At 35.4% G+C, this 12,500-nt stretch overlaps 1 protein-coding gene across 8 annotated transcripts in view; it reads right to left on the reverse strand.

Annotated features, from left to right (window-relative positions):
- Positions 1–12,500, reverse strand: part of SPoCk (secretory pathway calcium atpase) — a 37,323-nt gene that overhangs the window by 1,948 nt on the left and 22,875 nt on the right. For all 8 annotated transcript variants that reach the window (XM_027362917.2, XM_027362919.2, XM_027362914.2 and 5 more), the window contains 15 exons: positions 12,371–12,500; positions 12,056–12,223; positions 11,475–11,663; positions 10,993–11,280; positions 10,620–10,811; positions 10,134–10,281; positions 8,701–8,786; positions 8,492–8,590; positions 7,677–7,833; positions 7,229–7,419; positions 6,853–6,981; positions 6,467–6,633; positions 5,998–6,139; positions 4,444–4,628; positions 1–3,424 (listed from right to left, as the gene is read on the reverse strand). The exon at positions 1–3,424 is cut by the window's left edge and continues 1,948 nt beyond it; the exon at positions 12,371–12,500 is cut by the window's right edge and continues 146 nt beyond it. In XM_027362917.2, the coding sequence (XP_027218718.1) occupies positions 3,025–3,424; positions 4,444–4,628; positions 5,998–6,139; positions 6,467–6,633; positions 6,853–6,981; positions 7,229–7,419; positions 7,677–7,833; positions 8,492–8,590; positions 8,701–8,786; positions 10,134–10,281; positions 10,620–10,811; positions 10,993–11,280; positions 11,475–11,663; positions 12,056–12,223; positions 12,371–12,500 (2,671 nt within the window). In that variant the 3' untranslated portion in view covers positions 1–3,024. The remainder of the gene's footprint in view (positions 3,425–4,443; positions 4,629–5,997; positions 6,140–6,466; positions 6,634–6,852; positions 6,982–7,228; positions 7,420–7,676; positions 7,834–8,491; positions 8,591–8,700; positions 8,787–10,133; positions 10,282–10,619; positions 10,812–10,992; positions 11,281–11,474; positions 11,664–12,055; positions 12,224–12,370) is intronic.

The raw sequence follows: 12,500 nt of genomic DNA on the forward strand, positions 1-12,500 counted from the left end.
GCTTCAAAACCCTCTTACTGCAATGAAGAAGGGCCACAATTTGACTTTGAGAGGGATTTTGAAAGCTATTTTACAAATTTTGTTCTTGACTGTAAAACACACACACACACACAAAGCATGCTAAAACGCACAAGCACGCTTAAATGCACAAGTACACAGACAGTAATGTGTGTTGCCAAACATTACCAGGGACCTTAAAAATGGACTCTTATGAGGCAAAGCTAAACATACAATTTTCTGTAACAGCCTCAAATATCGCCATGTTCTGCTTGACAAAACATCAGAACCACTTTAAGAGAAGCCTGGACAAGCGGTTTGTATGATAACACTTAGTGTGGCATTCAAGCAAGAGTGGTACATATTACCAAGAACAAATACATCTATTCCATCACAGTTGCTGCAGCTATACATTTAGATTTAAGTGTGGAAACAATAGATTTACCGTTGCTTTACAGCAAACAATTTTGGTACATACAACAGAAATGCAGAAAGATATTAGTTAAAAATAGTGAAGACAACCTTCCTAAAGTTAAGAAAAAAAAAAAATCCAAAATAAATATACTCTTCTTGTATTCCATATCAATAACCGAACACAACCTCATTTGTAAAATAGAGCAACTTTACTGATTGTCTTATGTACATGAAAAATATTTAAGACAGTGTGAAAGTGCCAAAATCTTACATAGTTACAGAAAAACACTTTTCTAGTTGATGCTCTTTCAGAACCATATGGCTTAGTGTGAGAAGTATTCATAAACATGAACATCACCACACACACATACACAACACACACACACACACAGGTATGCAGTATTTAATTTTCCGAGATAATTATTATCATGAAAAAAGTATTTGAAGTTAGGCTAACAAGCAGCAACAAAAATGAGCGCAGCATACATATGTATCTGGACAAAATTATATGCTACACAATTTTTTTTACATATGCTGATAGCCTAGTATGCTGTCATATCTACTTCGTCTTTTTTTCAGTAAAAATTAAGAAATTCAGATGTATTCCAGAAGCTGCATCTAATTACATCCAATCTGTCAAGTGTCACTGCATGTAAATGTGTGAGTAAAGGTATGTGTATGCATGTGTATGTAACCATAAAATACCATTATCTATGAAAGTTGCTTTGCTATGTGATTCATAAACCTATGCCAAGCAAAATTTAAAATGTTTCTCTTCATCACATAAAATTATAAAATAGGTATTAAAACACTGTATTCAACCTCTATATATGAAAAAAAAAAAAGACGTCTGAACTGGTAACCTCCATTATGTACTTTAAGAAATGCAAACAAAAAGCAAATATTATTATACATAAGTTCAGATCACACTTAGCTATTGGATTATTATAAAAATGCATAGCGAATATAAATCTCGAGGGAGACAATGAAGTATGATGAAATGTGTCTTAATAATCGACAGCTCAAAAATAGGGGAAGATGCCAAATACACGACAATATTAACACAACCAATCTTGCCTATCATTCAAATCATGAGAAAGATAGAGCTTTTCTTCCCTATTTTTTTTACCGTTTTGAGATATGCTTCATAAATCCTTAATGTAGTTCATATATATATATACCTACCTAATTCGCTCAATGACAGTAAAAGAAGCTTGGATCAAAAAGGTCTACTAATGGTTACGACAATAGTGCATTTACTTTTACTTGCTGTTGAAACGTGCAGCCAAGCCAAATACAATTAGGTGTGAAATGGTTTATGTACATATGGTTGACGTTTCTGTAGAATTTGACAGTCCCTAAATAAAAAATGAAAAACCGTCTCCCTCCCTCTGAAAGTACACTTGAGAGGTTCAACAAATTTTCAAGCCATAGCATATCCGGCAGCTCATTCATTATTGGCTGAAAAATAATCCAATTGAAATGAATTTTCTTTGCAAATCATGGATATAGTGACCCTTTTCTGTTTTCAGAATAAAAATAATTATGAACTATTGTATTATACTACATGTGTGGAGTTGAGTATATATATTATCACTGCTTCTCTGATCTATTCTGTAACTCTTGAGTAAATAATTTCCATCTTCACAATTGTTCATCCTATGGCTAATCAAATAAAAGGCAAAAAGAGGCCTAGCAGTGAAGATATTTACAAAATCATGTCCTAAATCAACATTAAAAGTCTAACACAGGGACTGAGAGTGGAAACATACCCGTAATGATAACTAAAAATATAAACATATACACAAAAGGATTTAGTAGAATATGTCTTCATTCAAGCAACTTTAAAAAGAAAATAAAAACAGATTCAGTTTCAAATAAAAGTTTCTCCTTTCTTTTTGGTGTCACTATGAAAGGGTTTACATATCCTTTTTTAAATTAGTGTGTCTCTTGTCAGTGACCGTGACTAGTTTAAGAGAAGGATATATGAACCCTTTCGTAGTCCTTATCTTTTCAATAAATAATGGATCCCAATCATTTACGCGCAAATAAACAAGAAAGAACAACTAATCTATTAAGATTTATGGCCATCTCTTCGCTGTTCTCAATAATTCACTTTTCAGATCACTAGGAAAAAACTGAATACCTCAACATTAAATGAAAAAATGGTTAAGCTTGCAGCAGAGAAGAATCATGAAATATCTTCTTGACACTTATGTTAGTTCGAACTTATGCATATCACATTTCAGTTAAAGTATCTGCATTTAGGAATCATTCTATGAATAATACAAAGGTGAAATGACTAATAATGATACCTCAAGTACAGATTTCTAAGGCAGATGATAATAATAAAAAAATAAAAAGAAAGATATATATATATATATATATATATATATATATATATATATATATATATATATATATATATATATATATATATATATATATATATATATATATATATATATATATATATAAGCAAGCTAACAGGATATCAAAATCAAAATGACCTGCCAAATCTCTGGTTCATTTTCACAGTTCATGCCTTGATCATATTTGTTGTTACAAAAAGGGTCTCTACTGATATCAGAATAAAAATAGAAAAAGTATCAACTACACAGCATCCATCCAGTTTGCCTTGGCTTTTTTGGACACCCAAAAGCCTTTCTTCAGGATGCCCTTGGAATACTCCTGCCGGCGGTCCAGGAACTTCCTTAGCTCAGACACCAGCAGCACAGTGGAGGTTAGACACAGGAGGTAGATCCAGTCGGTGATATGCAAGCCTTCCGTCTGGAACACCCACTGCAGAAAAGGCATGTAGACCACACCAAGCAGACAGCCTATGGTAGCTGTTAAAGCTATAAATAAGTACCAGTTGCTTGTGAGGCCAATCTCCAGGACTGACTTGCCTTCAGAGCGACATGACATGGCGTTGAACATGTCATACATTACGAAGCAAGAGAAGGTCATTGTCGTGTCTCGGGCTGTCACCACACCATCCATCATTTCAGACCTGTGATATAACAATAACAGTCAGCTACCTCTTAGGACTAAAATTAGTCTCACCACCCAAATATAATACCATAGAGGTCAGGGATACTCATCTTCATGCCAAATGTTGCAATATATGTATTTACATCTTGGTTAACTGTGGACATCAGTTAACAACTAGAAAATGAATAATATTTGAAGGGACCATCAAGTTTTTAAAAATCTTTACTTATCAATTAATTTTTTCACTTTTATTTATTTTTTTGTTGGGAGAGGGGGATTATGACCTTTGCTCCTTATCCTTGTACTCCTATCTTTTGAAGAAAGTGAAACTACATGCAATAGATTAGTGTCTTGTGGCATATAAAATTACTACAGTATGGGATCACTGTGAACAGCTAATAACCCGTTAGCCATCAACTCAGCTCTGGACCCAGGACATCGGCTGTGTATACTAAACTCTCCCCAATTCTTGTAGTTTTGGGAAGCAAAGGAGGGGGTGCAGCTGCTATTATTCTGGCAAGTCCTTTTTCTGCCTATTATAAACATATTGATAGCTTAAGGTGAATAATATAACAGAATATATCTAAAATGGTCCATAATAGCATCAAATATGACTAAAATATATATTTTGGAAAAAAATAAATAATAAATAAATAAATTGGCAAGAGTAAATGGGGTAGCCCCAATTAGAAACTCTGATAAGCTTAGTGTGAATTGTTGATGGATGAAAGTTATGAAAAAGGCAGAAAAAAAAGGAAATCTATTTCTCTTTCTTAGGTAGGGACTTTAATATGCAATAAAATTCACACAACAATATATGAAAATATATTACATAATGAGTACTGGTACAATATATTACCAACTACTTCAAAGAAAATCTGAAACACTTTTTAGGTCACAATTTCGAGGGGGAAACTAAAAAATGCATGAGTTTCTACAAAGCCAAATTAGAAAGAAAAACAAAATGTAAAACTATAACATTTAAGAGAGAAATGGAAAAAAAAAAAAAGTGAAAAACAAAAAGAAATGTTAACTTACCTAAAGACCCACATAGTCCCACAGATGATAACAGTAGCTGAGATGACACAATTGCGGATAATTTTGGGCGTTATGAGGTCCTTCTTGGTGTCTCTGGGAGGCTGGACTTTCACGTCTTCATCTATAGGCTCCATCCCAAGAGTCAGGGCTGGAGGGCCATCCATGATGACATTGATCAGCAAAATCTGCAGAGAGAGAAAAGGAAAGCAAAATAAAGAATAGGTACACAGAAAAAAAAAGAGAATACTCAACTCATTATATTTTGAGCTTTTACACTTAATCTGAGATTGCTTGATTAAGCATAGCCTCTCAATATGTGGTGGACTGTTTTCCCCACATTTTTTTTCCCGCTTCCTCTTTCTTTCTTTCTTCTTCCGTGTCTTCTCTGTTAACAGGAGACAGGGAATATAATAAAGTAATTCTACTACCGTGTGCCAAATTTCTTAGCCTTAAACCCACTCTAATTCCTGTATACTGCTTTGTCATCCTTAACCAACCATGCAAGCACAAGTACAAAATAAGAATTCTTGCAAAGTGTGGCAAATAGCCATTTACCTTTTATGTTTCAACTATTCCTTCCATGGCACACCATTTCATCTTTATTTATCAACCCATTGGTGCTGGGTTAAGGCACTATCCTTGGTATTTTTGTTCCGTGAATTTTGTTTACATACAGATGGCTCCACAAGTGCTTAGTCAATTAGTAGGCCTACGTGCTTAAGCTGATTACCCTATTTTTTCATTTTAATTTTTTCCCCTAATACTATTAATAATGCTACTATTACTATCATTATCATTATTGACATTGTGATTAAAATAATGCTACTAACAATACTATAACAATAAAAGAAAAAAAATATACTCTAAAAATAATGAAAAAGGGTAAACAGGTAGGATCTTGGCAGTGACTTAGCCCAATGCTGCCAGGTGTTTAATTTTTCAATTGTCTATACACATAGTCTGTAATACTACTCAGTCACCCAGGAGTTAATTACTAGTATTACCTATCACACATCTTCACCTTTTTCCTTGATTATCAGAAATATTGACAGCATTATTCTTTTTTTTGAAGAAAAGGAGAAATCTTGCGAGACAACAGGATCTACTAATTGATTCCTTGTAGCTGAGCAATTGTGAAGCCATCTATATGCAGAGACATTTGCCAAAACAAAACTACCAAAAACACAACATTTTCCACAGCATTGGTTTAAATATTCGGGGACCCATCTGTGCAAACATAATTAATATACCAAAATTACATGAACTTGGCATGTGTTTACAAGCCAATTCTTTCTCTCTTTCTCTCTCTCTCTAAATATATCTCCATCTCTAAATATATCTCCATCTCTAAATATATCTCCATCTCTAAATATATCTCCATCTCTAAATATATCTCCATCTCTAAATATATCTCCATCTCTAAATATATCTCTATCTCTACATATATCTCTATCTCTAAATATATCTCTATCTCTATCTTATCCTTTGAATTACTGAAATTATATAAAAAAAACAATGAAACAAATTGTAATTTACAAACACAAATAATCTCACCTGCATAGGGTTGAGAGGACTGGGTAACCCAAAGAGCGTGGAAAGAGCAATGAGACTGAGGGCCACAAGGCTGGTGCTCACTTGGAACTGTACGAAGTTGGTGATGTTGTGGTAGATGCACTTGCCTTCCTCGATGGCTGCCCTGAATGGTGACAGCAGGTTATACATCTAATAACGAGCTGGTCTTGTACAATGATATTTTATATCTAATTCATGGGAATGAATGGACCGATATATCCATGAACACATAAAAATGAAATATAAGACAATAAAATCAGCCAAACTCAATTGTAATTTTGAAAGTCCTATTATCCAGTAATATTTATGTCATTATATTGCTTACACAATTAAGTACATTAAACTTACTTTTCCCATTCTAGTCTAATTAGCATCACACATTAGCATCACTCACTCATCAAACTAGAATTACAGACTTGCATTCCAAATTTAGTAGTAAAACAGAACTTACAAAATGGTTGTAAAATTATCATCATTAAGGATCATATCTGCAGCCTCTTTGCTGACAGCTGAACCCATTTTGCCCATGGCTATGCCGATATCAGAACGCTTTAGGGCTACCACATCATTAACGCCATCACCTGTCATACTGACAATTTCTCCTCTGTCTTGAAGTGCCTATAAAAATAGAAAATACCTCAGAATTTTATTATCAGCATAAGCATATACAAACTTATTACAAATGATTTATCCTTACCCTATATGTCCTTTAGGTTGCTATGCCTAATAAACTGGCACAAACAATACTTTGAACTGTGGAATGAAGCAAGAAATATTTTGAAATATCTTTGGCAAATCATCTTTGACAAATTTCATATAATCAATAAATAAACTTACCTTAACAATTCGCAGCTTGTGCCTGGGTGACACTCTGTAGAACACTGTAGCATCTTGAATGATCCCAAGTAATACCCGCTCATCCATGCTGTCTACTTGATCACCAGAATACACAGTACCAGGCCCAACCTATTGGATTAACAAAACATAATAGTGAATACACAAAAAATATACAAACCAATAAAACAAATAAACAATCAAACACAAACACACACGTGAAAAATCTAAGAATAAAATGGTAACCCACATGGCATCGATTCTTACCACCCACCATACAGGCTTAGTGCATCATGGCAAGATTAGATGCACGAAAGGATTAAAAGTGGCAGTGTACATCTCAAATATTCACAAGTTTATAGACACCAGGATTACATACCCTAAGACCGACTGCTTGGGCAATAGCACATGCAGTCTCCTGCGCATCACCAGTCACCATCTTGACACTAACTCCTGTAGACTGGAGAGTAGTAACAGAAGATCTGGCTCCTTCACGTGGGGGGTCCATTATGCCAACCATACCCATGTAGCTCAGCTCACTTGGGGACGGACCTCGTGCAATCCCAACAACTAAATGCCAAAACAAATTTCAGTCAAAGGAAGATGAGATACTTTCATTTTAAAGTTTTAATAAGGTTCATCGCATTTACAAGAATTATCAAATGATGCAATCCAACCTGAGAAAGATTCTCATGAAATGGCATATATACTCCTTACAAAGGAAAGATATAAGGGGAAAAAACACAGCCAGTCACTTCAGATGTGAGAGGATGGTTGAACATCCTTTACATCATACATTACACTACCCTGTTACGCTTCTTACTGACCTCTGAGTCCTTGCCTTCCACGATCTATGCAAGCTGACTTGATCTGTTGACATTTCTCCTGGGACAATGGGAGGGTAGCCATGCTCTGGTTATACTGGGTGCATGATGCCAGAACAGCATCAACACTACCTTTAACCAGCCACTCCACTTCCCCAGTCTATGGGACAGAATATCAAATTAATAAAGAAACAAACAGCTATGGATGCCAGTAAAAAATATGAACAATTGTACAAAATGAGCGATGTGATGGTGAGGATGTGGGTGTAGCAGAGGGAATGAAAAAAGAGAAAGAAATAGATAGAGGAGAAAAAAGGGGGAAAGGAGATAATATAATGGAAACAAGCAGAAAATTGGATGAAGAAGAGAGAGAGAGGAAGGGAGGAAAAGAGAGAGAGAGAGAGAGAGAGAGAGAGAGAGAGAGAGAGAGAGAGAGAGAGAGAGAGAGAGAGAGAGAGAGAGAGAGAGAGAGAGAGAGAGAGAGAGAGAGAGAGAGAGAGAGAGAGAGAGAGACAGAGACAGAGACAGAGACAGAGACAGAGACAGAGACAGAGACAGAGACAGAGACAGAGACAGAGACAGAGACAGAGACAGAGACAGAGACAGAGACAGAGAGACAGAGAGACAGAGACAGAGAGACAGAGACAGAGAGAGACAGAGAGAGAGACAGAGAGAGAGACAGAGACAGAGAGAGAGACAGAGACAGAGAGAGAGACAGAGACAGAGAGAGAGACAGAGAGAGAGAGAGACAGAGAATATAAACTCAGATACCGAGACAGACAGAACAAGCAGGAGGGAGAGACATATATATGACTTACTTTTTTATTTCTGATTTTGACTGACATCATCTTGGTTTCAGAACTGAAAGGCACTTCTTCCAACCTTTGGTACTTATCTCGGGCATTGTACACACCATGCTGAAATGTTAAAAATTCATTATAAAGATCGCTATCTGTAACAAAAATGATAGAAAACCTGAAACCCATCATCTATAAACATCACCCCTGTTTAGAAAAATAACACTTACTTTGATAGCGGCAGCCAATATAGCTCCTTCTGTGGGCTGTCCCAGCAGCTGATCCCCAACTATCTCTGCATTGTTACATACAGCACCTGAAAAACAATACAAGCACAAGAATAAGATTCAGGAAAAATCTGCTATAAGTTAATAAAACACAAATTTTAGACAAAAACACATCAGGGGTAATTATCTTGCAGGTTCAGATTAGTTCGGGGACACTCACAAGTACATATTAAGTCACCCCACAACAGTGTGTGGAAAGAAAAAAAAAAAAGGATACAGGGAGTCCTCATTATTCATTGTAAATATGGACCACAAATGCAATGAAAAGTGAAAAGGCAATTAATGATACACAAGATCTCATAAGAATAAATTAAAAGTAACTGGGACTTGTAACATGACATGAGGCATGTATCCCAATAGCATACATACATTTGCCAAAAGTAGACAATAATGGTAAGACTATAATACTATTTGAGACAAAATGTATACTAAATGTACACCTTGAGAAGTAAACACTTTCATATGTGTGCCCACAGCTGATGGCAAAGTAGCAAGACATTCATGATTCGGCCTATGTGGAAGTGGATGGGAGGAGACCATCAACTACCTCCAAATAAACATCAAGACAATGGCTTATGAAGGTCTTATGAGTGTTGGAGGGGGACGGTGGCTATCATTCCCTTAGTTTCCTACAAAATGCCTCCTAAAGAATAAATTGAGGGTTGCTTATTTGATCTTACATTCATACTTGTGGGCACAAAAATGACGATCCCCTCCTGGTCACTTCTGCAAGGGCCTAATCATAGGCACAGTGACTACGTGTATGATTGTATTTACTTTCCTGGGGTATACTTTTGTCACAGGTAATATTACACTCTAATCTTCTTCTGTAATTTTGGAAACTACATGTAGGCTATCAGTATATACATCTCTTGTTAGTCATGCTATAATTCCCAACTTAACTGCATTTAATTTTTTTTTTAATGGTATATTTTTTGCCATTTGTCAGCATGTATATGAATGTAGTTACTTTCCAGGAGTTTACTTTTGTTTTGCATTATACATTTCAAATATTTCATGTATAAAATCATTACACTGGAATGCTTTTAAAGCAAAAGTGCAGGAAATGAAACAGCAAACAAACTTATTAAAAAGTTTGCTTATCTTAGCATAATTAAATGAATAACACAACCAACAAAAATGTCTCCATAAATAACCTTAATTTTGGAACATTTTGGAACACATTATAAGAATAAATATATAGATAAATCACAATATGCAAGCTTCAAACATAAAAACATATTTTCCATTAAAATAATAATAAAATTACCCAAATTCACAATAAATTGGTACAACAAACTCCCATGACAAAAGATCAAAGACAAAACGTATCCTCATACAAGTAGCCTACAAAACGAAGCAATCAAGCAACTGACCTGTTTCCAGAAGCTTCGTGACTGCCTCATTAGCAAGGTCAGAGTAGCCTCCTTCGAACACAATGCAGCCATCAGACGAATAGCCTACTCCGGTGACATGGCATTCATCGCCCTCTGATGTGATGATGGATGTTACAGTCATCTCATTCTGTGTGGAAAGAATTTAACATGCTGGATTACTTTATAAAGCACTAAAACACAACAGCAACATATGACCCATCAAATTTCATAAAGATAAACTTGGCTTACCAATAAAAAGTAATGAGAAGTAAACATACTGCTGTATTTTTAAATGAATTTACATATGCTAACAAGTTGAAGGCGTTCTTACATAAATGAATATGGAAATAATTTACAGAAACACGTGAACCAAAAAAAATAAGTCGATATCTGACATAATTACTCTGCCAAGCATTGGGAAAAAAGATATCAAAAGATTCCATCCAACCTGACTGAACATAATCAGTCTAATTACACAAATATTACCTTTGTTAAAGTTCCAGTTTTATCAGAACACACTGTTGTGACACAACCAAGAGTTTCCACTGTATGTAAACCTTTCACTAAAGCAGAGCGCTGGGCCATACGACGAATCCCGAGACAGAGTGTCATTGTCACAACTATGGGCAAGCCCTCTGGTATTGCTGCTACAGCTAAACTTACAGCAATATTGAAGATCTGAAAGAGGGTGATATGAACTTGAATCATAGTATAATAAATTGGTGATGAAAATATTTTTGCATCCTTTAACTTTTTTTAATATACTTAAATACAGCCATGTAAATTAAAGTATATTTCAAAATAGCAATCATCATCTACATCTTAGAATGAAGAACAAAAAATGCTACAGCCTGCCAACCTTGTGAACGGGAATGCCCTGGTACAGTCCAAGAGCAAACACAACCCCAATGAAGCAGAAGGAAAATATGGAGAGTTTCTTGGCCAGCTCATCCATGTTTTTTTGGAGAGGGGTTCTGGGAGCCTCCTCTTCCATCATCATTTTGAACAGCTCGCCAAACTGAGACTTTTCTCCAGTGCTGATAACAATACCTTTGCCTCGGCCGGTACGAACGAAAGTCCCCATATATGCAATATTGGCAAGGCTTCCAGAGGTTCCATAGGTGCTTGTGGTGACGATATTATTATTCTGGAAGCAAGGGTTACAAATCACTTTTTAATTCTTAATTCTATTAAAAGTATAAAGCCTGGAAATGAGATCAACATGAGGGATATAAGAATATATATACATATATTATTTGACATGATCCAGATATCTATGACAGTCACATTACACACAACTGTAACAGTCACATATCAACACAGGAAAAGAACTTTACACACCTTGCTAGCTGGCTCTGTTTCTCCTGTGAAACTGGATTCGTCAATACTGAGATCATAGGCTTCAAAGAGTCTTAAATCAGCTGGGACTCGATCCCCAATGTTAAGATGGACGAGGTCCCCAGGAACCAGCTCCCTTGCCTGATATTCATTAACATTACCATCACGGAGACACATGCAGGTGACGGGTACCTGAAAACAAATATATGTTAAAATTCTTGCCAATGATAATTAAATACTGTTTAAAATTCTCTACCAGAGGACTAACTGGAAATATATAAATGTATATAGACATGACATAGCATTCCTCATTTACTCAAAATAATTTGAACTGTATTCATTGCAACAAATGTAGAAAAGGTATGAATGATGAATGAAAATCTGTAATATTCATTCTCATTCATACTTTATCTACATTTTTTTTTCCTTTTCATAAGAAATAAATCTTTAGCTCTTTTTACCATCCTAACACGTTGTATATGCAATATACAAAAATAGTAAAATATTATATAAAAATTACCTTTTACAATAGAAAATCATATCAATACTATATGAATATCCTCAGTGAACTCATATAAGCTTACCTGCTTTTTCAATTCCTCAAGAGCTTTATCTGTTCTAAGTTCTTGAATGAAAGCAACCGTTGCAACAATCACAATAGCAAGTGTAATAACAACTGCATCATCAAACTGGCTCATACACAGAGAAACAAAGGCTGAAGCCAGCAACAGGAGGATTAGAGGTTCCTTGAACTGTAAAAAAAAAAAAACAAAGCAATGATAGTAAGTGAGAACAAGTCTGTTAATATGACAATAGTACAGTTATAAGCAAACTTTGGATTCTTACCATAAAACAAACAAAATCTTAATGTGGAAACAAGACATACAAAATGCACTAACCTGTCCCAGATATTTTTTCCACAAGGGGTCATCTTCAGCCTCTGAGAATTCATTGTAACCAATGACTTGTCTCCGGGTCATGACCTCTCGGGAGGGCAGGCCACTGTTGGTGTCTGTGACAAGCAAACGG

The sequence above is a fragment of the Penaeus vannamei genome, chromosome 39 (genome assembly GCF_042767895.1).
Source record: "Penaeus vannamei isolate JL-2024 chromosome 39, ASM4276789v1, whole genome shotgun sequence".
Taxonomy (NCBI): domain Eukaryota; kingdom Metazoa; phylum Arthropoda; class Malacostraca; order Decapoda; family Penaeidae; genus Penaeus; species Penaeus vannamei.